General features: G+C 43.2%; 1 protein-coding gene across 8 annotated transcripts; it reads right to left on the bottom strand.

Moving 5' to 3' along the window:
- Positions 1–4,382: 4,382 nt before the first annotated feature.
- On the bottom strand, positions 4,383–26,925 carry max (myc associated factor X). 8 transcript variants are annotated; one of them, XM_014205921.2, is made up of 6 exons: positions 26,727–26,925; positions 26,308–26,334; positions 12,731–12,850; positions 12,376–12,447; positions 6,957–7,095; positions 4,383–5,899 (listed from the first exon to the last, which is right to left on the bottom strand). In XM_014205921.2, exons 1-6 carry the CDS (start codon positions 26,760–26,762, stop codon positions 5,709–5,711), a joined length of 585 nt encoding a protein of 194 aa, XP_014061396.1. In that variant the 5' UTR covers positions 26,763–26,925; the 3' UTR covers positions 4,383–5,708. The 8 variants fall into 8 exon arrangements, with proteins under 8 accessions (XP_014061396.1, XP_014061397.1, XP_014061400.1 ...); XM_014205922.2 differs by having other exon boundaries at positions 12,743–12,850; XM_014205925.2 differs by lacking the exon at positions 12,376–12,447.
- Between the last annotated feature and the right edge of the window lie 758 nt (positions 26,926–27,683).

The following is a 27,683-nucleotide window of genomic DNA, read 5'->3' as shown; positions in this document are numbered from 1 at the left end:
TGGCTACCAATCAGAACTACCTGGCTACCAATCAGAACTACCTGGCTACCAATCAGAACTACCTGGCTACCAATCAGAAATCATCTAGGTGGACTGTCAGAACACAACACAGGAACATGTAGCTCTGTTTGTATTGGATAGGTTAACATTTAATAGTTTTTCCCTTTTATCTTTGACGCGGAACTGACAGCATTTAGCCACATTAAATCTTATAAAATATGTTCATATACACCCCCTAGAAGAATATGACACATTTTCTGACAAGCGAGCACTTAGATATGGTAATTTTCACGTCGTCATAAATTTATGTTGAGTAAGGCATTTCAGAAAATTCTATAGCAATATAGTGGAAAAGTGGCCGTGCGTTTCGACAATTAAGACACTATAGTAAATACCCCCCCCCCCCAACTCTCACTTACCTTACCTGCTAGTAGTCCCCCTATGGACGTTCTTACCCCCTGACGGATTGTACTCTGCCCCCCCCCACGGCCATTCCCCACCCCCTTTAGTCTTTACTCTTAATCTGAAACCCTCTTAAACTTTTTCAGCTAGTTGGCAATCAAATTTGCACTGATAAACGATGGGGAATAGTAGGATGCTAGTGCCTGCCAATGCATGCTGGTCCCAACCCACGTTTTGACAACTGAATGGGAACTTGCCTGCCCGCCCATTTGATCGATGCCAAATACATTTGATTGACAACTAAGAGAAATGCTAACTGGATAAGTCGTTCAAAGTTTAGTATAGTTAGCAAAGTGATTCACATTTCTTGCTAGCTAACCGAATGACACGGGAAGCATCTCTAGCTGTAGCCTACGAAAAAACAACATGACATACTCCCAGCAGCTAGCTAGCTAACGTTAGGCTCTGTGTTTTTAATCTGCTAAATAAATAGCTAGCTACATAAATAGATACACTAGCCCAGGGTGTCAAACTCAATCAGCGCACAGACCATATTGGAAAAAACAACAAATTCTCAGCCCAGACATGGCAAATTTGTCTTTACAGAAAACCGTGCAACTGCGACCCAAACTGGCCATTGTTTTATTTGAAAAAATAAGGCCCTTTATAATGTCCACAAGTATACTGAACAAAAATATTAAAAGCAACATTGTAAAGTGTTGCTTTCATGAGCTGAAATAAGATCCCACGAATGTTCCATATGCACCTTGTGCTGGGGACAAAAGACCACTCTAAAATGTTCAGTTTTGTCACACAACACAATGCCAGAGATGTTTCAAGTTTTGAGGGAGCGTGCAATTGGCATGCTGACTGCAGGAATGTCCATCAGAGCTGTTGCCAAATAAAGAAATTAATGTTCAGTTATCACAAACTGCCTCCAATGTAATTTGAGAATCTGGCAGTACATCCAAGCGGCCTCACAACTGCAGATCATGTGAAACCATGCCAGCCCAGGACCTCCACATCCAACTTCTTAATCTACGGGATCATCTGACTAGACACCCAGACATCTGATGAAATTGAGGTATATTTCTGTCTGTAATAAAGCCCTTTTGTGGGGACAAACTCATTCTGATTGGCTGGGCCTTGCTCCCTAGTGGGTGGGCCTATGCCCTCCCATGTCTACATCCCTGCCCAGTCATGTGAAATCCATAGATTAGGGCCTAATTCATTTATTTCAATTGACAGATTTCTTTATATGAACTTTAACTCAGTACAATTGTTGCATGTTGCATTTACATTTTTGTTCAGTGTGTGTATATATATATATATCTCAATATAAATATAAATATATCTATATGTGTAGGATGTTGTATATAGCATTAAAACAAGATAAATATTTGTCCATCCTTTGCTGCTATGCTTGTAGATGTGTATAATATTGTGAGCCTAATCAAAAGTATTTATAACGAAAAATAAAAATGTACCTACAGGTTGTTGTAACTTAAAACATGTTAAGTAATGGTTTTACACTGCATGGATCCCTGGTGCGGTTGAATGCAGCACTGAAAATATATTGCAGTTGAGTAGCCAGCCAAGGCTACTAATCAAATGCTGCTGTAATAGGCCTACGTGTGGTTATTCATTGTCAAACTTGAAAAACCAAACACAGACTGCAATATTTTAGTAGCCTACAGTGGGGGGAAAAAAGTATTTGATCCCCTGCTGATTTTGTGCGTTTGCCCACTGATAAAGAAAGGATCAGTCTATAATTTTAATGGTAGGTTTATTTGAACAGTGAGAGACAGAATAACAACAACAAAAATATCCAGAAAAACACATGTCAAAAATGTTATAAATTCATTTGCATTTTATTGAGGGAAATAAGTATTTGACCCCCTCTCAATGAGAAAGATTTCTGGCTCGCAGGTGCCTTTTATACAGGTAACGAGCTGAGATTAGGAGCACACTCTTAAAGGGAGTGCTCCTAACCACAGATTGTTACCTGTAAGAAAGACACCTGTCCACAGAAGCAATCAATCAAATCAGATTCCAAACTCTCCACCATGGCCAAGACCAAAGAGCTCTCTAAGGATGTCAGGGACAAGATTGTAGACCTACACAAGGCTGGAATGGGCTACAAGACCATCGCCAAGCAGCTTGGTGAGGTGACATTTGGTGAGATTATTTGCAAATGGAAGAAACACAAAAGAACTGTCAATATCCCTCGGCCTGGGGCTCCATGCAAGATCTCACCTTGTGGGGTTGCAATGATCATGGGAACGGTGAGGAATCAGCCCAGAACTACACGGGAGGATCTTGTCAATGATCTCAAGGCAGCTAGGACCATAGTCACCAAGAAAACAATTGGTAACACACTACGCCGTGAATATCTGAAATCCTGCAGCGCCCGCAAGGTCCCCCTGCTCAAGAAAGCACATATACATGCCCGTCTGAAGTTTGCCAATGAACATCTGAATGATTCAGAGGACAACTGGTGAAAGTGTTGTGGTCAGATGAGACCAAAATGGAGCTCTTTGGCATCAACTCAACTCGCCGTGTTTGGAGGAGGAGGAATGCTGCCTATGACCCCAAGAACACCATCCCCACCATCAAACATGGAGGTGGAAACATGCTTTGGGGGTGTTTTTCTGCTAAGGGGACAGGACAACTTCACCGCATCAAAGGGACGATGGACGGGGCCATGTACCGTCAAATCTTGGGTGAGAACATCCTTCCCTCAGCCAGGGCATTGAAAATGGGTCGCGGATGGGTATTCCAGCATGACAATGACCCAAAACACACGGCCAAGACAACAAAGGAGTGGCTCAAGAAGAAGCACATTAAGGTCCTGGAGTGGCCCAGCCAGTCCCCAGACCTTAATCCCATAGAAAATATGTGGAGGGAGCTGAAGGTTCGAGTTGCCAAACGTCAGCCTCGAAACCTTAATGACTTGGAGAAGATCTGCAAAGAGAAGTGGGACAAAATCCCTCCTGAGATGTGTGCAAACCTGGTGGCCAACTACAAGAAACGTCTGACCTCTGATTGCCACAAAGGGTTTTGCCACCAAGTACTAAGTCATGTTTTGCAGAGGGATCAAATACTTATTTCCCTCATTAAAATGCAAATCAATTTATAACATTTTTGACATGCGTTTTTCTGGATTTTTTTGTGTTATTCTGTCTCTCACTGTTCAAATAAACCTACCATTAAAATTATAGACTGATCATTTCCTTGTAAGTGGGCAAACGTACAAAATCAGCAGGGGATCAAATACTTTTTTCCCCCCACTGTAGCTAGGACTGTGGCATGTGTCTGTACACTTTCCCTCCGCTGTGAACCGAACACACGAAAGCAGTGCAATTGATGTTGAATTCACCAATCCGAACGCATCAGGCTATACTTTCATAAAGTTGTCGACTCATTTATACTCCCTTGTGTCCCCTATTTGGCCCACAGGCCTTGTTTGACATGTGCACTAGCGTATTGGCTAGCCACGTCATGACTGACTTGTGATCATTGCCCTTCCTTGTATTGACATTCCCAGTCTTAGTTAGGTCTTCCGTTTTTTTAAATATTGAATCATTTAAACTGAAACGGTGCATCCCGAATGGGTTGTGGCAGGACACAATATACCAGGCCAGCTGTGATTTGCAATATGTTCTGGACTACAAAGAAAAGGTATTGGTGAATTATATTAATTAGCATTAAACTGGATCCATCTTCTGCCAACAATGCATTACTATACGTTACGTCATGGAATTTTGAGTCAAATATAACCTATTTTTCAAACCTCAAGTTGACGTCGACTATGGACTGTCCGTTTCATATCGGCAAAGTAGTTAAAACACAAAACTGAATGTCATCACAAATTTAACAAAATAAAAGACATTTCTCTTCAGATAAACTCCATAAATGCTTGGATATATTGTCCACTTCACTGAGGGGATGCAACAAAATACAGAATTAACAACCAACACTTTTTAAAGGATAAAATAGTTTTATTTATAGTCTCATAGTAAAGGTAGGCCTCAACTTGCAAGACAATTCTTGGCAGTATGTACAACATACTTGTAATTTCCATGGAATGGAATCAAAGATCTATCTAGTATACACTAATCATACCCTAAAGGGAAGAAAAAAAAATGGGGAAACAAATGAAAAGAAAAAAACATTTCCTAGACACGCAAAATGCTTCTTTTTTAGTTGAGTCAGCGACATTTAAGATTTTACTGTGTAATTCACAACACATCGACTTAATTTTCTCCTCATATTGAAAAAAAAAATGGAGACTACCTTTTGATAATCCATATCTATTTCATACTTTGAAGGAAAACTACAAGTGACAAATTGGTATTTTCCAATGATTTGTGAAAATACAAAATGCATAACATTTTTTAGAGAACTTGAAAACATCCAATCAATAACCATTTTTTTTATTATTTTTTTTAATCAAGATTCCTAACTTTTGCTCTGCCACCTAAATTCATTCACTAGTTCAAGCTAAAGGACGAAATACGATACAAGTTTTGGAATCTTTTTTCATAACATCAATTATTTTCCACAAAGGGGATGATATTTAATTTCTAACAAACGTGTCAAAATGGAAAAGATCTGCAATCCTGTTGGCCTGAGGTGTGTTTAACTTTTACATCAAAGTACTTTTTTTTGTGGAAAAAAAGTACAAATGTTTTGAAGGTATGCTTCTCCAAACGACAGGGCGACTCTTCGAAGCGTGTGTATAAATTCTAAAACAGGTTCTTATCAAGATAAATTGATGAAATAAACAAAAGTATTACATGTTCTCAGTGCTTGGAGTACGCCTCCCTCTCTTCTCTCTGTAGTTTTCAGCCGAGAGAAGAGAGTACATAGTAGAGGGTACAAAAGCATTGAGTCCTTTAGGTAGTGAAGCTGCCTCATGTTGGGTTTTGGATAGTTGCTGAGAGATACCAATGCTGTGAAGTCAGAAAGGGAGAGAAAAACAGAAAAGGAAGAAAGGAACCGACAGGGAAAAACAGAAGCTTTGCACGTCCTATTCTAAAATCAGTCTACTTTTCTTCCTCCCAGCTGGCTTCCCTCCCTCCCCAGGGGATGGCGTGATGAAAGGACGTCAGGATAGACAGATCGGCAGGGATGGATGGAGTCTCCACTCTCCAGTGAGAGCACATTCAGCGATATGCAGGGAGGGCGGGAAGGAGGAGAAGAAGGTAGTGGGAATTAGAGGAGCAGTACCGACTACTGGACCAGTAACTGTGCATGCAGTACCCCTCCACGCCAGGCGTGGTGCTGTGGGCTAGCCTGTCGCTCTAGCTGGCCTCCACTCGGAGCTTCTTCCTGGGGGCGGGGGGTTCCTCTGGCTCCGACTCGGAGCTGGAGTCAGAGCCTCCGTCGAAAGCGGACACAGCGCTGCCTTTAGGGTTGGTGTACAGGCTGCTGTCTGAAGAACTGTAGCTGGCCTGGAGTTGGGTTGAACCCTTCACCTTCTCCAGGGCACGCACTGCAGGGGAGAGACAACAGAAAGAGGGAGGAGGAGAGGGATGGAGAAAGAAGGAAAATAGACAAAAGAAAAGGAAAGAGGATGGAGGAGAGAGAGCGAGGGAAGGGGGAATACAGAAAGGGGGTGGGGTAAATGAAGAGGTCAACATTTGGCCCATAAGCAGACAAACACACAAGCTACAGATAGAGATGGTCCGTAGGTACGGTAGATTCTCCATCATACTACAGACAGATGGTCCGTAGGTACGGTAGATTCTCCATCATACTACAGATAGAGATGGTCCGTAGGTACGGTAGATTCTCCATCATACTACAGACAGATGGTCCGTAGGTACGGTAGATTCTCCATCATACTACAGACAGATGGTCCGTAGGTACGGTAGATTCTCCATCATACTACAGACAGATGGTCCGTAGGTACGGTAGATTCTCCATCATACTACAGACAGATGGTCCGTAGGTACGGTAGATTCTCCATCATACTACAGACAGATGGTCCGTAGGTACGGTAGATTCTCCATCATACTACAGACAGATGGTCCGTAGGTACGGTAGATTCTCCATCATACTACAGATAGAGATGGTCCGTAGGTACGGTAGATTCTCCATCATACTACAGATAGAGATGGTCCGTAGGTACGGTAGATTCTCCATCATACTACAGATAGAGATGGTCCGTAGGTACGGTAGATTCTCCATCATACTACAGACAGATGGTCCGTAGGTACGGTAGATTCTCCATCATACTACAGACAGATGGTCCGTAGGTACGGTAGATTCTCCATTATACTACAGATAGAGATGGTCCGTAGGTACGGTAGATTCTCCATCATACTACAGATAGAGATGGTCCGTAGGTACGGTAGATTCTCCATCATACTACAGACAGATGGTCCGTAGATACGGTAGATTCTCCATCATACTACAGACAGATGGTCCGTAGATACGGTAGATTCTCCATCATACTACAGACAGATGGTCCGTAGGTACGGTAGATTCTCCATCATACTACAGATAGAGATGGTCCGTAGGTACGGTAGATTCTCCATCATACTCACCTTGCTGCTCCAGCAGAGCGTTCTGCCTCTTCAGGTCGTCGATGTCCTGCTGGTGTGTGTGGTTCTTCCTCCTCATGTACTGGATGTAGTCCGTGGCTTTGTCTAGGATCTGAGCTCGGGATGCCTGTTTGATAGATTGCTGTTGGAAACAAAAGGAAAAACTCATTTGACACAAGGCAAGGGTTGCAGTGACATCACCGACTAACCCCTCCCACACAGCTACTGTAATACTACTGCTGTTAACACTAGCCTGGTTAAACCAGACTGAATACTGAGTTCAGAGACCCTATATATAATTCTATGGCTTCTCTCTCACAACACTGGTACAGTGTTGTCTGTTTTAACCGAGCCACACTACCCCCCCCCGGGCCACACTACCAACCCCCCCGGGCCACACTACCACCCCCCCGGGCCACACTACCAAACCCCCCCCGGGGCCACTATAATGCAGTCCAACAACCAGAGTCTACGCAGTGAATGAAGCTGCTAGGATGATGATGTGACATTTAAATCAATAAAACCTTCCTTTAACACTTCTGAAAAGGAGAGAACACTTTAAATCAGACTAAATCCACAACTATGCAAATAATAAGCCTGGCTGGAACAAAACTCACGAATGTGAAGCTGAATGTAAGTCAAAAATAGCTTACGGCTTACATTTCCATAATTTGACCGTTTCTCTGTCTGACACATACAAATTCATTCGTATGTTTCTATGACGAACCAGGCTTCGAGAGGAGGGACAGAGACTGATCAAGTGCCTATGCAGATCAAAATAGATTTCCCTAATTTTAGTTTGTAAAGATGTAAGCCTGTCACATATGTAAGCCTGTGTGACGAGCCCGACTTATAGAGCGGGGACACAGAGACGGCATCAGCGGGGACACAGAGACGGCATCAGCGGGGACACAGAGACGGCATCAGCGGGGACACAGAGACGGCATCAGCGGGGACACAGAGACGGCATCAGCGGGGACACAGAGACGGCATCAGCGGGGACACAGAGACGGCATCAGCATGGAATATAGACTTGATCCAGCTTCTCATAGCACAGCAATGCAAAAGCTGTGTCCCAAATGGCAACCTATTCTCATAGTGAACTAATTTAGAGTTATGACCAGAGAACTAAGAAGTGCACTATATAGGGAGCTATTTGGGACAAAGCCTTGATCCAGCTTCTCCCAGTCAGTCAGAACCACACAAAGCTTTGATCCAGCTTCTCCCAGTCAGTCAGAACCACACAAAGCTTTGACCCAGCTTCTCCCAGTCAGTCAGTCAGAACCACACAAAGCCTTGATCCAGCTTCTCCCAGTCAGTGAGTCAGAACCACACAAAGCCTTGATCCAGCTTCTCCCAGTCAGTCAGAACCACACAAAGCTTTGACCCAGCTTCTCCCAGTCAGTCAGTCAGAACCACACAAAGCCTTGATCCAGCTTCTCCCAGTCAGTGAGTCAGAACCACACAAAGCCTTGATCCAGCTTCTCCCAGTCAGTCAGAACCACACAAAGCCTTGATCCAGCTTCTCCCAGTCAGTCAGAACCACACAAAGCAATTACTCTCATTACAGCCCTAGCAATGATGAAGTCAACGAGAACACCAGACAACTCCACAAACCCACAAGCAACTTCCTGCTCACAGACATCAACCAAAGATGGTGGAGAAATGATGTGGTCTTAATCGGGCCAAGTACCATTGGAAATAAATGGTCACAGTTCCAGTCTGCTTAAGGAGTGGTTCTCCCATAGGCACCAATGCAATAGCAGCTGGGTCTGGTCTACTTAGTTCATTGACTGTAGATGAACCAGATAACAGCTGGGTCTGGTCTACTTAGTTCATTGACTGTATAATATGAACCAGATAACAGCTGGGTCTGGTCTACTTAGTTCATTGACTGTAGAGGAACCAGATAACAGCTGGGTCTGGTCTACTTAGTTCATTGACTGTATAATATGAACCAGATAACAGCTGGGTCTGGTCTACTTAGTTCATTGACTGTATAATATGAACCAGATAACAGCTGGGTCTGGTCTACTTAGTTCATTGACTGTAGAGGAACCAGATAACAGCTGGGTCTGGTCTGCTTAGTTCATTGACTGTATAATATGAACCAGATAACAGCTGGGTCTGGTCTGCTTAGTTCATTGACTGTATAATATGAACCAGATAACAGCTGGGTCTGGTCTACTTAGTTCATTGACTGTATAATATGAACCAGATAACAGCTGGGTCTGGTCTGCTTAGTTCATTGACTGTATAATATGAACCAGATAACAGCTGGGTCTGGTCTACTTAGTTCATTGACTGTAAGAGGAACCAGATAACAGCTGGGTCTGGTCTACTTAGTTCATTGACTGTATAATATGAACCAGATAACAGCTGGGTCTGGTCTGCTTAGTTCATTGACTGTATAATATGAACCAGATAACAGCTGGGTCTGGTCTGCTTAGTTCATTGACTGTATAATATGAACCAGATAACAGCTGGGTCTGGTCTACTTAGTTCATTGACTGTAGAGGAACCAGATAACAGCTGGGTCTGGTCTACTTAGTTCATTGACTGTATAATATGAACCAGATAACAGCTGGGTCTGGTCTACTTAGTTCATTGACTGTATAATATGAACCAGATAACAGCTGGGTCTGGTCTACTTAGTTCATTGACTGTAGAGGAACCAGATAACAGCTGGGTCTGGTCTACTTAGTTCATTGACTGTATAATATGAACCAGATAACAGCTGGGTCTGGTCTGCTTAGTTCATTGACTGTATAATATGAACCAGAAAACAGCTGGGTCTGGTCTACTTAGTTCATTGACTGTATAATATGAACCAGATAACAGCTGGGTCTGGTCTGCTTAGTTCATTGACTGTATAATATGAACCAGAAAACAGCTGGGTCTGGTCTACTTAGTTCATTGACTGTATAATATGAACCAGATAACAGCTGGGTCTGGTCTACTTAGTTCATTGACTGTATAATATGAACCAGATAACAGCTGGGTCTGGTCTACTTAGTTCATTGACTGTAGAGGAACCAGATAACAGCTGGGTCTGGTCTACTTAGTTCATTGACTGTAGAGGAACCAGATAACAGCTGGGTCTGGTCTACTTAGTTCATTGACTGTAGAGGAACCAGATAACAGCTGGGTCTGGTCTACTTAGTTCATTGACTGTATAATATGAACCAGATAACAGCTGGGTCTGGTCTGCTTAGTTCATTGACTGTATAATATGAACCAGATAACAGCTGGGTCTGGTCTACTTAGTTCATTAACTGTAGAGGAACCAGATAACAGCTGGGTCTGGTCTACTTAGTTCATTGACTGTAGAGGAACCAGATAACAGCTGGGTCTGGTCTACTTAGTTCATTGACTGTAGAGGAACCAGATAACAGCTGGGTCTGGTCTGCTTAGTTCATTGACTGTATAATATGAACCAGATAACAGCTGGGTCTGGTCTACTTAGTTCATTGACTGTTAAGAGGAACCAGATAACAGCTGGGTCTGGTCTGCTTAGTTCATTGACTGTAGAGGAACCAGATAACAGCTGGGTCTGGTCTGCTTAGTTCATTGACTGTATAATATGAACCAGATAACAGCTGGGTCTGGTCTACTTAGTTCATTGACTGTAGAAGATGAACCAGATAACAGCTGGGTCTGGTCTGCTTAGTTCATTGACTGTAGAGGAACCAGATAACAGCTGGGTCTGGTCTGCTTAGTTCATTGACTGTAGAGGAACCAGATAACAGCTGGGTCTGGTCTGCTTAGTTCATTGACTGTTAAGAGGAACCAGATAACAGCTGGGTCTGGTCTACTTAGTTCATTGACTGTATAAGAGGAACCAGATAACAGCTGGGTCTGGTCTACTTAGTTCATTGACTGTAGAGGAACCAGATAACAGCTGGGTCTGGTCTGCTTAGTTCATTGACTGTAGAGGAACCAGATAACAGCTGGGTCTGGTCTACTTAGTTCATTGACTGTAGAGGAACCAGATAACAGCTGGGTCTGGTCTACTTAGTTCATTGACTGTAGAGGAACCAGATAACAGCTGGGTCTGGTCTGCTTAGTTCATTGACTGTAGAGGAACCAGATAACAGCTGGGTCTGGTCTACTTAGTTCATTGACTGTAGAGGAACCAGATAACAGCTGGGTCTGGTCTACTTAGTTCATTGACTGTAGAGGAACCAGATAACAGCTGGGTCTGGTCTACTTAGTTCATTGACTGTAGAGGAACCAGATAACAGCTGGGTCTGGTCTACTTAGTTCATTGACTGTAGAGGAACCAGATAACAGCTGGGTCTGGTCTACTTAGTTCATTGACTGTAGAGGAACCAGATAACAGCTGGGTCTGGTCTACTTAGTTCATTGACTGTAGAGGAACCAGATAACAGCTGGGTCTGGTCTGCTTAGTTCATTGACTGTAAGAGGAACCAGATAACAGCTGGGTCTGGTCTACTTAGTTCATTGACTGTAGAGGAACCAGATAACAGCTGGGTCTGGTCTACTTAGTTCATTGACTGTAGAAGAACCAGATAACAGCTGGGTCTGGTCTACTTAGTTCATTGACTGTAGAGGAACCAGATAACAGCTGGGTCTGGTCCACTTAGTTCATTGACTGTAGATGAACCAGAAAAAGAGCCAGTGAGATGTCTCGCTTCATCTTCCGTCAAGGAATTCAACAAAAACAGAATTCAAATCGGTCAAGGCTGAAATGATTGGCTCTTCACAGTTTGGAATCGATTTAAATGTTGCACACCAACCTAACATCTCTGTACACTGAGGTCATCAGACAACATCTGCACGTCACCTTTAACGGTTACCTTCTAACCCTCCCCCTCCTGTCCACCCTCCTCCTGAGTTAGGGATGACTGGACGGGGGGGTGCCTGACCATAGCCTGGGCTGTTGGGCGCGCTCCGATGCCATCAATGTCAGAGATGTCAAAACAAGAGGCAGCTACAGATTTAGTCATATCTTCCTGCCGCTAGCCTGGGTCACAATATGACTATTTAGAACATCTCTTCTCCTCCCCCTCACTCCCCCTCTCCATCACTCCCCCTCTCCATCACTCCCCCTCTCCATCACTGCATCACTCCTCTCCCTTTCATGTCATAACTAGCTGTTAGTTTTGGTTAGACTGAAGGAGGTAGCTAATTTTCTGTAGTATTATTTAAAATATTGATTACAGCAACACAAACCTACATACCTCAACATATAAGATATTATAACACATTGCAATTTCATTCACTTTGTTTACCCATATTGCATTTGAACAATCCTCAGAATGATAATTCCATGACACACAGAGAGCCATGCATTTAGAGAGTGGGGACATTGAGGTTTCTGCATTATGATGATTTACATGACACTAGAAAATAATGACAGCCATGTTAACACCCCATCAACATCACATGGCAGTCTTACGTCAGATAGCGCGACGATTCCGCCTGCACTGGTCCCTGTTGAGGGACGAGCGTCGCGTAGGAGTGACGCCACCTGATGTAAGACAATGCATTACATGAGGAATAGAATGCTCAGAATGAGAATTATGATGCATTTACATGACACTACAACATTCTATGGCAGCCATGTTAGAACCCCATTAACGTTACATGAGGAATATTTCAACAATGCTATGTAACGGAATGTCTAGAATTACAACACTCCAAATTCTAAAAAGGTGTCCCAACTCTAAATACATTGCTCTGAACGCACACAACAAAAACAAGCCTTCCCTCCCCAAAAGGATCCACTCTCCCTAAAAGCGGCGGGTTTTTACCTCTCTACCAACCTTTTCCCCTTGCAAGGCGGGCACCGAGTCCCGCAGGCTGTGAAAGCTGTCTTTGATGTGATCCCTACGCTTGCGCTCCAGTGCATTGTGGTGTGCTCGTTTGTCTGCCTGCAATGAGAGAAAGTCAAGGGGGGGGGGGGGGTCCAGGGAGGTTAGGACTAGAGGTCGACCGATTAATCGGAATGGCCGATTTCAAGTTTTCATAAAAAACCGGTAATCTGCATTTTTGGACACCGATTACGGCCGACTACATTGCACTCCACGAGGAGACTGCGTGGCAGGCTGACTACCTGTTACGCGAGGGCAGCAAGAAGCCAAGGTAAGTTGCTAGCTAGCATTAAACTTAACATAATCACTAATTAACTACACATGGTTGATGATATTACTAGTTTAACTAGCTTGTCCTGCGTTGCATATAAATCTATGCGGTGCCTGTTCATTTATCATCGAATCACAGCCTACTTCTCCAAACGGGTGATGATTTAATAAGCGCATTTGCGAAAAAAAAGCACTGTCATTGCACCAATGTACCTAAGCATAAACATCAATGCCTTTCTTTAAAATCAATACAAGTATATATTTTTAAACCTGCATATTTAGTTAATAAATTAATGTTAGCAGGCAATATTAACTAGGGAAAATGTGTCACTTGCATTCTGTGCAAGCAGAGTCAGGGTATATGCAGCAGTTTGGGCCGCCTGGCTCGTTGCTAACTGTGCTAACTTTCTTCCTTAGAAAGACCGTAATTAATTTGCCAGAATTGTACATAATTATAACATTGAAGGTTGTGCAATGTAACAGCAATATTTAGACTTAGCGATGCCACCCGTTCAATAAAATACATAACGGTTTCGTATTTCCCTGAAAGAATAAAGGTTTTGTTTTCGAAATTATAGTTTCCGGATTTGACCATATTAATGACCAAAGGCTCATATTTCTGTGTGTTTATTATAATTGAGCCTATGATTTGATAGAGCAGTCTGACTGAGCGGTGGTAGGCAGCAGCAGGCTCGTAAGCATTCATTCAAACAGCACTTTCCTGCATTTGCCAGCAGCTCTTCGCAATGCTTCAAGCATTGCGCTGTTTATGAATTCAAGCCTATCAACTCCTGAGATTACACTGGCAATACTATAGTGCCTATAAGAACATCCAATAGTCAAAGGTATATGAAATACAAATGGTATAGAGAGAAATAGTCCTATAATAACTACAACCTAAAACTTCTTAACTGGGAATATTGAAGACTCATGTTAAAAGGAACCACCAGCTTTCATATGTTCTCATGTTCTGAGCAAGGCACTTAAATGTTAGCTTTTTACATGGCACATATTGCACTTTTAATTTTTTCTCCAACACTTTGTTTTTGCATTATTTAAACCAAATTGAACATGTTTCATTATTTATTTGAGCCTAAATAGATTTTATTGATGTATTATATTAAGTTAAAATAAGTTCATTCAGTATTGTTGTAATTGTCATTATTTCACATACAAATTCATGAAAAAAAAATACATAAAATAATAATTAAAAAAATATATAATTACAAAAGCATTTAAAAAATGGCCGATTAATCAGTATCGGCTTTTTTTGGGTCCTCCAATAATCGGTATCAGTGTTGAAAAATCATAAATCGGTCGACCTCTAGTTAGGACTGACAGGGGGACAGGATACACACCAAGTTTCAGCGACTAACTGCCCCCATGAATCCCTACCAGCACCAGAGTCTCGTGTGTGTGTGTGTGTGTGTGTGGCCCGTCCAAGACTGGGCAGCCAGTTAGTTGGTGAGGCAGCTAAGGAGTTGTTCACGGAGGAACCTGACTGCCACCATAGATCTAGAATATTCATTTATCATTATATTCTACATTTATTTCAATGTTTTTGTTTATTTCTACAACTGGTATAGTAACACTGGCACAACCCCACCCCACTAGTCACTAGAACTGACCCCAGCGCAGCTGTGTTCTTCAGGGTTGACTAGAACTGACCACAGCGCAGCTGTGTTCTTCAGGGTTGACTAGAACTGACCCCAGCGCAGCTGTGTTCTTCAGGGTTGACTAGAACTGACCCCAGCGCAGCTGTGTTCTTCAGGGTTGACTAGAACTGACCCCAGCGCAGCTGTGTTCTTCAGGGTTGACTAGAACTGACCCCAGCGCAGCTGTGTTCTTCAGGGTTGACTAGAACTGACCCCAGGGTGGAGAAAGACACTAAACCCATTCAGATGAGGTGAGAGAGTGGGTGAGGGGTAAAGTGTTGACATCGTGTTTTAGTATTACAGTTCCTAATTCGCCTACACCTAACAACTAGGACTAACAAATGATTAGGAGTTCTGTTCTGGGTTAGGGCTGGTATTTAACAACTTGAGGATTTATTATTTGGCACTGTATCATGGGGGATGCATCTATATAGATGAATTTACTGATGTTGGTGTGTACTCATACAGTGAAATGAGTCTTCAGAATATCTGTTTTTGTTATGTATTGTAAAGGCCTATTGTATTTGTTACGGCCTAACAGTAGGCATATTTAGTGGTTTAGGCGTATGGCTATATATAGCCTGTTGTTCTGAACACAAACCTCATAATTATCCCTATGGTCTGCCGTCTACTGAGGATCACCTTTAGTCTCTATAGAATACACACAGAACAGACATCTTGTGGGGATCATCTACCTCACACACACACACACACACACACACACACACAACCTCCCTCAGCCACGCCATACTGCTGCCAGGGCCTCATCTACCTAACATACAGACACAGCCCTCCCTCAGCCACACCATACTGCTGCCAGGGCCTCATCTACCTAACACACATAGTTAGTGTTCCAAATGCCTCTCTATTCCCCATGTAGTACACTACTTTTGACCAGGACCAATAGGGAATAGGGTGCTATTTGGGACAACCATAATTAGTCCATGTCTCTCTACACACTAGACTAAACAAATTAGAGGTTTGACAGGCTTCAGCCACCAAATAGATATACTGCACTGAGGGACTGTCAGGCCTGTCAAACCCGCTCCGTCAGGCCTGTCAAACCCGCTCCGTCAGGCCTGTCAAACCCGCTCCGTCAGGCCTGTCAAACCCGCTCCGTCAGGCCTCAAAGTTGAACGTGCATAAAATAAACCATTTCCTTCCACTGTAAAAACACTCGTAGCCTTTTGATATTTACAAGATGCTACATGACTAGGGCTAGGCCCAGAGCAGCCAGTCACCTGCAGCAAATGTGTTTCAGGCCAAGCAACAGTAGGTCCCAAAGGTCCTCGACTCTGACTCATAACCAATTACGTACTGTATATAAACCCTGGCTTGCTGATGCTGCGTATTGGCCAGTGAGAGGCTGGCCAAATTGGCACTCCCCAGAAGGAGCAGTCCTCCATAGGAATGAATGGAATTCTACAGTAAGTCAATCAAGCAAGTCTCTCCTTATTATTGGTGTCCTTTAGTAGTGGTTTCTTTGCAGCAATTAGACCATGAAGGCCTGATTCACTCAGTCTTCTCTGAACAATTGATGTTGAGATGTGTCTGTTACTTGAACTCTGTGAAGCACTTATTTGGGCTGCAATCTGAGGTGCAGTTAAATGAATTTATCCTCTGCAGCAGAGGTAACTCTGGGTCTTCCTTTCCTGTGGTGGTCCTCATGAGAGCCAGTTTCATCATAGCGCTCGATGGTTTTTGCGACTACACTTGATGAAACTTTAAAAGTTGACATTTTTTCAGATTAAGACATGAAGGTCAGTCAAAGTAATGGACTGTCGTTTCTCTTTGCTTATTTGAGCTGTTCTTGCCATAATATGGACTTGGTCTTTTACCAAATAGAATTAACTTCTGTATAGTACCCCTACCTTGTCACAACACAACTGATTGGCTCAAGTTATTAGAGGAATGCATGAAGAGTCTGGGCCTAACCCTGGGGATACAGCAGCTGTCCTAGGGTCTGGGCCTAACCCTGGGGATACAGCAGCTGTCCTAGGGTCTGGGCCCAACCCTGGGGATACAGCAGCTGTCCTCGGGTCGGGCCTAACCCTGGGGATACAGCAGCTGTCCTAGGGTCTGGGCCCAACCCTGGGGATACAGCAGCTGTCCTAGGGTCTGGGCCCAACCCTGGGGATACAGCAGCTGTCCTAGGGTCTGGGCCCAACCCTGGGGATACAGCAGCTGTCCTCGGGTCGGGCCTAACCCTGGGGATACAGCAGCTGTCCTAGGGTCTGGGCCTAACCCTGGGGATACAGCAGCTGTCCTAGGGTCTGGGACATGTAGTGAGGCTCTACAGCTGTGTTCACATCTAATTTACTGATGTCGGTTAGATTAATTTAATTCCATTTTGTTAATTTCTTTCATTCTGCGATATCAATGTGCAGTTTCTCTAGAGATAAAACAGATCAAGCCCAAACTGTGCGATGTAGCAGGAAGTTGTATTTTTCAACAGGCCAATAGTCTACATAGTTTAGCGCAGAAAACAAGGTAATTAACTACAATGCCCATAATCCGTTGCGCGCCTACTTGGCCGGTCTGTGTGGGGGCAGATACGTAGAAAAGCGAGAATATGCGATCGAGAGGGATAGAGAAAAGTTGCTTGGCGAGGTATCTCTACCTGAAACGCATCTAAGTAAGGGATGGGCAAAACTGCCGGCCTATCGGATTGAGGCTGTTCTGAAGGCAAAATGGGTGGTGCAACTCAATATTAGGAAGGTGTTCTTAATGTTTTGTACACTCAGAGTATATCTAGGCTTATCTAACGACACAGTAGTGTCTGATGTCTATCGAGTAATTTCCAAATAAGAGGGAAGAGCATTGTGTCACCAGGCCTTCTGTGTCACCAGGCCCGCTGTGTCACCACGCCCGCTGTGTCACCAGGCCCGCTGTGTCACCAGGCCCGCTGTGTCACCAGGCCCGCTGTGTCACCAGGCCCGCTGTGTCACCAGGCCCGCTGTGTCACCACGCCTTCTGTGTCACCAGGCCCGCTGTGTCACCAGGCCCGCTGTGTCACCAGGCCCGCTGTGTCACCAGGCCCGCTGTGTCACCAGGCCCGCTGTGTCACCAGGCCCGCTGTGTCACCAGGCCCGCTGTGTCACCACGCCCGCTGTGTCACCAGGCCCGCTGTGTCACCAGGCCCGCTGTGTCACCAGGCCCGCTGTGTCACCACGCCCTGCTGTGTCACCAGGCCCGCTGTGTCACCAGGCCCGCTGTGTCACCAGGCCCGCTGTGTCACCAGGCCCGCTGTGTCACCACGCCCGCTGTGTCACCACGCCCTCTGTGTCACCACGCCTTCTGTGTCACCACGCCTTCTGTGTCACCACGCCTTGTGTCAAATGACCTATGGGAACCTCCTTCCCCTTCACACAATGTGATTGAGATGCTTAATATCAAAGATGTTTACAGTCACGCCACACCCTTACTGTACCCATGTGACCTGTCATAAAGTGACATACTGTTTAATGATGTTGCTCGAAACCCCACGGATGTGGAGGAACCAAATGAAAGCTTGGCGACCCATTACTCTACTCAAAAGAACCAAGGCTACATCCGTAACTCAGCGTTCTTTCATTTTCATAACGGGGTCACCAAACGAAATATGGGAGAAGCTCTAAAAATAAAAGGTCATTCGGACAACAGAGTGGGATAACTTCACCATTTAACTTAGTCCAGATGAGTCCGTGGGATGTTCTTGTATCCACCACAGGATGCAATAGAATATCATTTCCCAACAGTGTAACAGAATTTCAACTGTCGTACACAACCGTATAGACAAGCAAGCTGAAAGCTGGGTGGCTTCAAATGGGTGCAATAGCACACCACGAGTGGAAGGCTTTCGTATAGAACATCCATGTCACTGATGGTTGATAAGTAAGTATGAACAAGGTTCCATGTGCTCACTTATCTGGGTTGAGAGAAAGTGCCATGTAACAAAAACGTACCTCATAAAAAGACATGGGTCTTGTCCAACTTTCAGCAGCAGAGTCCAGGAACGCCCCTCTGGTGGAGTGTGCTGCCACGATGTCTAACCAGGCAAAGTGTACGCAACTCACGACTCTCCTGTGAGGAGCGGTGAGGCGGGTGAAATACCGCTACGATTAAGGGCTGGTTAGCGTGTGATGATGAAAGCACCTTAGGTAAGAATGCTGGATATGGCCGAAGCAATGCCTTAGATCCATCTTCTGCTAAACTGAGGCATGAAGGATGGAACGCAATTCTTCAAACAGGCTTGGTATTGACAGAGCTCAAATAGCTCAAGTGAAGACAGGGCCTCAAATGGTGGGCTTATCAGTGATCATAGAACAACATCTACACTCCCATGAGGGTATGGAAGGAGCTTTAGGAGGCCGTAGCCTGCTGGCACCTTTCATGAAATATGATACTGGAGGGTGTGTCCCTGGTTATGCAGCCGCAATCTGGTCAAGACCCATAGAGATGGCTGCCATAAACTTTCAATGTAGCTCGAGGTATTCCCTGCAGCCATAACCTCCTGGAGGAAAGTCAAAATATCAGGAATTGGGCAGAGAAGATAGCTATTCTGCATGGTCGACACACAACTTCCAGAACACATTCCACTTAGAAATACAGGGTTCACAAAGAAGCCCTGGTTACCTGAATTGTATCAATTACCAAGGAGGGAAATGGCTGTTCTCTAAGACAACGGTAGCTTTTTGTTTCGGTGTGTCTCAGAGTATGCGTCATTTGCCCTTTGGTATCGGCTTCGGATGCGTCGAGAGAAAGATACGTCGTGCTTCGGGGTCGAGACTCCCGCTTAAATATGTATCAAGGTCCGGGCTCGAACTCCCGCCTACATGAAGTCATCTGAATGGCACAATCAAGCATGAACTGTCAGTCTCGACGTTGGTGGACTCGGTCAAGCGAGGACCGGAAGCCTACAGCGTCGCTGAGCTCCGTGATCACAGCAAAACTACAAGCGAGGGAATGGTAAAGCTGGATCAAAGGGCTGGTGTGGCAGTCAAGCAGGGACTGGCATGACACCGCAGGTCAACAAGCAACAACAGGTATAACACACAAGGATGGAAATGCCCAACAAAAAGTTTGCTAATATGGTCAGGCACAATAACTTGATTTGATAAAAATCAACTACTAACTGCACCAATTTGAGTCGTTGAAGAATCGTAATTCCGTAACAAAGTAATCCGAAAGGGATTAATAGCAATCTCATAATGTAAAAAACAAAACTTGGGAGTGAAGAAAATACAACGCCACACTGCATTTTATAGTGACAGGTCACATGGGTACAGCGTGACTATAAACATCTTTGATATTAAGCATCTCAAATCACACGTCATGAAGTGGAAGGAGGTTCCCATAGGTCGTTGAGCGACCAATTACGAAAACGGAAGAAAACCTCCAATTGTTGCTGAGTGGAGTAAGTGTTTGAATCCCAAATGGCACACTGTTTCCTTTGTAGTGCACTACTTTTGACGAGGGCCCATAGGACTCTGGCCAAAAGTAGTGCACTATACAGGGAATAGGGTGCCATTTGGGACATATTAATAGTGAAGTAGACTAGAGTACAATATTATAGCAGAGTAACTGCCTTCCAACTAAGCCAGCGGCACCCTGCATTGTGCTGAAACTCTTCAGAACTATGTTGCATTGAGAGACAACAGGTCACTGACTACACTTCCAACATGTCATTCTGACACTCAGAATGACATGTTCCTACACAGCTAGATACTTCTGGTGCTGATACACACACAGTGTCCGTACACTATGCCCTGTTATGAGAGGTCTCATCCCTATCAGTGTGTGTTCCACATTATAACCATGTTCCTCTGGACTAGGTGGGCCCAAGTGGAAGCTATTGTTTTATAGGAGCCAGTATGTCTGGGTTAACTATGTAAAAACTAAAAAGATCTCAGATACGGGTCACTACATCTCACGTTTGAGATGCATTAGACAGATTTATATGAGGAATCGATTGGAATCTTCGACAACAAAGATTATTTTGTAGGTTGCTTGAAGGTGAGATGCGCAAAACACAGTCTAACTCTTCTCATAGTCCAATCCTGACCCATTTGGATGATACATAATTGTTTTTGAATATCATATTGTAATTTGTACTATTTGAAGATTGAAAAATATGACATAAAAGCCCTGCCTAGATTATCAGTGTACACTATGTGTTGAGAACATTCTGCAGCTAAATGTTAAGTCCATGTGAATCAGTTTGATAAAGACGAATAGCTGACAGGGGAAAAACATTACGTGCTGTTATGCAAAAGTATGTCCTGCCACCAGCATGTGCGTTTTCTTCGCCAGTATGCAACGTGGCTGCGTCATTCATTCAGCCTGCCAGCAGCCCAGTAAGTACACAGTGACCTGTCCAGTAAATATGGCACTAATCACTAGCTAGCTGAAACACACAGACAAGAATATAGATGTGAGCAGCAATGAATGGGGTTCAGAAGATGATGAAAGGACAAGATCAGTTGGATAACAAAACAAGCACTATCTTCCTGTATGTTCAATCAGTGACAGCATTACCATGTTTATCTCGCAATACCACAAGGATGACGCAAGTGAAGTTTAATGCTGTAAGTTGGTAATCTTTGAATGCAGCAGGTAATTACTCTTAACCTGTTAGGGCTAGGGGGCAGTATTTGCACGGCTGGATAAAAAAATGTACCCGATTTAATCTGGTTACTAATCCTACCCAGTAACTAGAATATGCATATACTTATTATATATGGATAGAAAACACCCTAAAGTTTCTAAAACTGTTTGAATGGTGTCTGTGAGTATAACAGAACTCATTTGGCAGGCAAAACCCTGAGACATTTTCTGACAGGAAGTGGATACCTGATGTGTTGTATTACCTTTAAACCTATGCCATTGAAAAACACAGGGGCTGAGGAATATTTTGGCACTTCCTATTGCTTCCACTAGATGTCACCAGCCTTTACAAAGTGTTTTGAGTCTTCTGGAGGGAGATCTGACCGAACAAGAGCCATGGAACGATGATGGCCCATTAGACACCTGGCGCGAGTTCATGTTGGGTACCCTCGTTCCAATACGTTATAAAAGAGAATGCATTCGTCCACCTTGAATATTATTCATGTTCTGGTTAAAAAAGGCCCTAATGATTTATGCTATACAACGTTTGACATGTTTGAACGAACGTAAATATATTTTTTCCCCTCGTTCATGAAGTGAAGTCCGGCGGGCTTAGATCATGTGCTAACAAGACGGAGATTTTTGGACATAAATGATGAGCTTTTTTGAACAAAACTACATTCGTTATGGACCTGTGATACCTGGAAGTGACATCTGATGAAGAGAATCAAAGGTAATGGATTATTTACATAGTATTTTCGATTTTAGATCTCCCCAACATGGCGGCTAGTCTGTATCGCAACGCGTATTTTTCTGGGCGCAGTGCTCAGATTATTGCAAAGTGTGATTTCCCAGTAAGGTTATTTTTAAATCTGGCAAGTTGATTGCGTTCAAGAGATGTAAATCTATAATTCTTTAAATGACAATATAATATTTTACCAATGTTTTCTAATTTTAATTATTTAATTTGTGGTGCTGACTTGAATGCCGGTTATTGGAGGGAAACGATTTCCTGAACATCAACGCCACAGTAAAACGCTGTTTTTGGATATAAATATGAACTTGATAGAACTAAAAATGCATGCATTGTCTAACACAATGTCCTAGGAGTGTCATCTGTTGGAGATTGTAAAAGGTTAGTGCATAATTTTAGCTGATTTTATGGTTTTGGTGACGCCTGTCTTTGAATTGGCACAACATTACACACAACTCTTGTAAATGTACTGTCCTAACATACTCTAAATTTATGCTTTCGCCGTAAAACCTTTTTGAAATCGTAAAACGTGGTTAGATTAAGGAGATGTTTATCTTTCAAAGGGTGTAAAATAGTTGTATGTTTGAAAAATTTGAATTTTGACATTTATTTGGATTCAAATTTGCCGCTCTTGAAATGCACCTGCTGTTGATGGAGTGCACCACGGGTGGGACGCTTGCGTCCCACCTAGCCCATAGAGGTTAAAGTCATTAAGGTATTGAGTTTATATAGCATACCAAGTCGGAGGTCAATTTAACTAATGGTTTATGTTAAGATTAGTGAAATAGTTTCAGTGTTACTTTGAACAAAGCAGCTAATCATTATCATATTTATTAGAGGCTATATAGCAAATCTGCAGTCAATTTCACATAAGATTTTTTACATTATTTTTAGCATTAGCATATGTGCTAACATGCATCTATAGGTACAGTGCGGCCATTAAAGACTGATGTAAGGTGTCTAAATACAAAAATCTGGAGTGAATCTGGCGTATGGTTCATGAGGAGAAGACTATCGCAGATCATCTTAGGGACGTCCACGATGACAAGCTTTAAGTTGATAGGCTGCTATGGAGTGGATTTACAGTGGTTTAAATAGACTTGTAAATATCAGCCATCTTTTGACCAATCCCTTGGGCTCAAACTAATTTAAGACATGTACCATGGGCCCATATTCAACATTTGGTGTCATTTGGACCTATGGTTCATGAGAAGATTTTTAAGTATGACACTTTTGTTTTTGAATATGTCCTAATATGCATCTACTGGTATAGTGTGGCCATATTTCAATGCATCAGCGTTATCTTCTCAAACTCTCTAGGGACTATTGTGAGTTTGGTGTTATTTGTACGTATAATTCATGAAACTACCTTTTTCAAAAAGGTATTCAAAAATGACCGAGACGGAGGAAAATCTATCCTGACAGACCTTGTAGGTCCTCATGGTGAAATGTATTGATGATGATGCGCCTCAAGGACATCATGGAACTGAAAACAATGGATACACTCTACAAGAGAGCCAAGGAAATGGTTAGGTATGTGACGGGTCATCAAGTTATAGCAGCAATCTACCTCACCAAGCAAAGTGAGAAGAATAAGAGCACCACATTGAAGCTGCCCAGCAACACCTGTTGGGATGGTGTTGTCATCATGTTGGACAGTCTCCCAGAGGGGAAGGAGTCTCTCCAAGAAATGGCCATATCACAGTCTGCCGATATAGACAGCCCCATCAAGAGGATCCTCCTGGATGATGTATTTTGGGAGAGAGTGGTAAGCAGCCTGAAACTTCTGAAACCTATAGGACGGACTGAGAGAGACAATGCCATCCTGTCTGATGTTCAGACTCTGCTTGCAGATGTAAGAGAAGAAATCCGTACAGCCCTGCCCACTTCACTGTTGCTCCAAGCAGAGGGAACAGCAGTTCTGAAATACATCAAAAAGCGTGAAGACTTCTGCCTGAAGCCCATACACACCGCAGCGTCCATGTTGGAATCTAAGTATACTGGCAAGAGCATCCTGTCTGGTGCAGAGATCACAAAGGCCTATGGTGTCATCATTACGGTATCTCGCCACCTTGGCTTGGATGAGGGCAAGGTTCTTGGCAGTCTGGCAAAGTACACTTCCAAGCAAGGGCTTTGGGATGGAGATGCAATATGGCAGTCGTGCCAACATATCTCATCAGCCACCTGGTGGAAGGGACTTTGTGGATCTGAGGCTCATTCCCTGGTGTCTTATCCTCCAAATCTCACCAACATCAGCCGCCTCAGAGCGCAACTGGTCCTTGTTTGGGAACACACACACCAAAGCACGCAACAGGCTGACCAATACAAAGGTTGAAAATTTGGTGGCCATTCGGGCAAATTTGAGGCTTTTTGAGCCTGACAACGAGCCATCCTCAACCAGATTGGAAAGTGACAGTGAAGATGAGTCCTCAGAGTCTGAAGTTCAAGAGGTGGACATTGAGAAGCCTGAGAGGAAGACAACCAAAGCTTTAGTTTCTAGACAATCATTTTACAGATATGTTGAATGATCCCCAGATACGATGGATCATTGGGTATCATTCAATATTCCCTTTCTGTTGTTCAGTGAAATCATCATGTGTAGAGTTAACTCAATTAAAGTTCAATTTGTAACTAAATTGTTTTTTTTCTATTGGAAGGATTCAATCATTTGAAATTATGTCTACTTATGATAAGGTAAAAGGTTTATATTTCTGTCTCCATATGATATGGTTAATATATCCAAAGCAAAAATCCAATTACATTTAAATGGTATTAATATTAATGTAAATATATTCCCATTAATTCTCATTAATTCCCATCTCTGAATATTCCCCAAAATGTGCAACCTTAGTAGTGAGTACGGCCCAGTACATCACTGGGACCGAGCTCGCTGCCATCCAGGTCCTCTATACCAGGCGGTGTCAGAGGAAGGCCCCAAAAAATGGTCAAAGTTTCCAGCCACCCAAGCCAGACTGTTCTCTCTGCTACCGCACATCAAGCTGTACAAGTGCAAAGTCTGGAACCAACAGGACCCTAAACAGCTTCTACCCTCAAGCCATAAGACTGCTGAAGAAGATTGTGTAACCATTTGATTAACTATTTACCAAACTCTTTCACCGACACCCCAACACACACACCCATACTGACGCCATACACACTCACCACATACTCTGCTGCTACTGTCTATTATCTATCCTGTTGCCTAGTCACTTTAACCCTACTTTTATGAACATAGCTACCTCACTTACATAGTACATCGACTTGGTACTGGTACTCCCTGTATATAGCCATGTTATTGTTACACAGTCTTTATTCCTTGTGTCACTATTTATACTTTGTGTTTTATCTTTAACTCTGCATTGTTGGGAGCAGTCTGTAAGTAAGCATTTCACTGTTAGTCTACACCGGTTGTTTAAGAAGCATGTGACAAATAAATACGATTGATTTAATTTTCACTCTGAACCCCTAAAAACAAACCTTTCCTTACTTGACGATGCAGTCATTTATTAACTAAACAGATACTGTTGTCACCAGCCAGCTAGTAAATTCCCATTTCAAAAGCATCACATTTGCGATTTAATTGCCACTTGATGATTAAAACAGATGACCTAGAAGTGTATTTGGCAAAAGCGCATCTGGTCATGAACAGTATTCCTAGGAGAAGCTGGTTAGTATTTTTTTGTACCTATGCTTCGGCATGCTGCCGTGTTATTCAGGATTGGATTTATTCTAAATATAGCATAAATTCCGTGTCTTCAACTCCCCTTTAGCCGCGTGTGGGATGAACATACCCTTCAATACATGGATAAGATGATCTGTGCGAAAGCAAAAACATCGGCTTGATGGATATATCGCAGGCATCATGTAAAAGTAAAATCATAGTTGCCCACAGGACAAATTGCTAAGTCCTGTCCAAACCCCCAGCTACCTCCTTGCATTCTGGCTACTACTTACATCCTCCGTGTGTGTAGTGTGCAATGGTATATTCGGGTGGGGAGTATGTGGCTAGGTTTGCATGCTAGTTAACAACAAGGTTGGTTGATTTATTCTCACTCACTAAATGCAGGAAACCCTTTTATTCCGCCACAGTATCCATTCCCAACATCACTTGCTAAGCTTACCGGGAATGGCCAATGTGTATCATCTAACGTTAGCTAGCAGAAGGAAACATTTTTTTGCCAGATATGATCACGGCATAATTTCAATACATTTGATAGAATTCCAATAATTTGGATATATTTAACATTACGCACCACATTGTGATATCTCGGTGAGTCTTCCTGTAAAAAGAAACAGAACAGAAAAGTACGATTGTAGCCACAATTCCATGTAGCGTGATCTAGCTAGTTAGCTAACTTAGTTAGCAATCAATTTTACCCCCATAATTGCAGCAAACCTAATGCAAAGAATATCTGTAGCTAGCTGGTAAGTGAACATAATCCATTTCCGAGTCAGCACTGCTAGTGCTTGCTACTAGCTGAGTTAGCTAACCTTTCATGAGCTGTTGATGTTCTTGTGGATAACGTTAGCTCACTACCAGTTACTGTACTAGCCAACTAGCTAGGTAGTTAGCAACTAGCTAGCAGCCACGGGTTCATAAATACTAGGCGTTTTAAATGGCTCGCTACCTAGTCAACAAGCTAGCAAAGTAACGAAATATACATTTACTCACGTCACTATCGACTTCGATATCATCGTTATCACTCATTCTTCGGTGAAATTGTGAATTTAAAATGAAAGGATAGCTCACAACATGAAGCAAACACCTAACGACAAGGAAAATGCACAGACAGACCACTCTCCCTACAGTCAAGAACGAAAGAAATAAGACTCAACGAACACTATTTACACGTGACTGTCTCAACACAGACAGCTACTGTTCCGCAATATGCCTGCAGGTGTATGGGATTTGTAGTTTTATACGATAATAACCAATTACTCAAAACCATGAAGTGGCTTGTCTATTAACTACATTACCCACAACTGAAAGGAATGTAGTGCGTCAGAATAACGTCAAAAGCGTTCTATTTACCTCGCGATGTATGCTGGGATGTGTAGTCTAAACTGTAACTGCTACAGTGGGGCCACGATTGAGACACGTGGATCGCTACAATAGCAATATCGGCCTCTTATACTGTCAATGTTGAATACTATCTTCTTTATTTCTTTCTTTTTGTATTTAGTAACAAATGCGATATAGATGTGTAATAGGCTTTTTTTTAACCACATATCTCTTTGCTGTGTAAATCCTGCTACTGTGCTTTTCATTGCATCTACTGATTGTAAAATCGATGTGCAAAGTGTTTCCCTATTTGAAATAAACATATTTTTCATCAAGGTCAACTATTAAGCTCCCATACTCTGCATAAAGATTGTGGGGGCAGCCCTGAGCATATAGGGAATAATCTAGGCTTTTTTTCTCCACAAAATCGTACTCTAGATAAGGAGCTTACACCGTGGATTATTTGAGCTGCTGCATCAGCGGATCGGCAAATGTGTAAAAGCACGCATAGTGAGAGTAGCATCCTTTCCCCAACAGGTCAGGAGGGCACTGGCAGCTGCCAACGACACCCACACCAACCACGTACACACTCGCAGTGACCCCCATCCTTCCTCTCTCTCTTTCCCT

The sequence above is a fragment of the Salmo salar genome, chromosome ssa06, assembly GCF_905237065.1.
Source record: "Salmo salar chromosome ssa06, Ssal_v3.1, whole genome shotgun sequence".
In the NCBI taxonomy this organism is placed as follows: Eukaryota; Metazoa; Chordata; class Actinopteri; order Salmoniformes; family Salmonidae; genus Salmo; species Salmo salar.
The sequence above is the reverse complement of the archived record's forward strand: the minus strand, read 5'-3'. Positions and strand labels throughout refer to the sequence as shown.

Coding starts and splice junctions, on each gene's coding strand:
- max (XM_014205921.2), bottom strand. CDS start 26,762: ATGAGTGATAACGATGATATCGAAGTCGATAGTGAC. Junction 26,335..26,726: donor ATATCGAAGTCGATAGTGAC/GTGAGTAAATGT, acceptor TTCTTTTTACAG/GAAGACTCACCGAGATATCA. Junction 12,448..12,730: donor GGGAAAAGGTTGGTAGAGAG/GTAAAAACCCGC, acceptor GTCTTACATCAG/GTGGCGTCACTCCTACGCGA.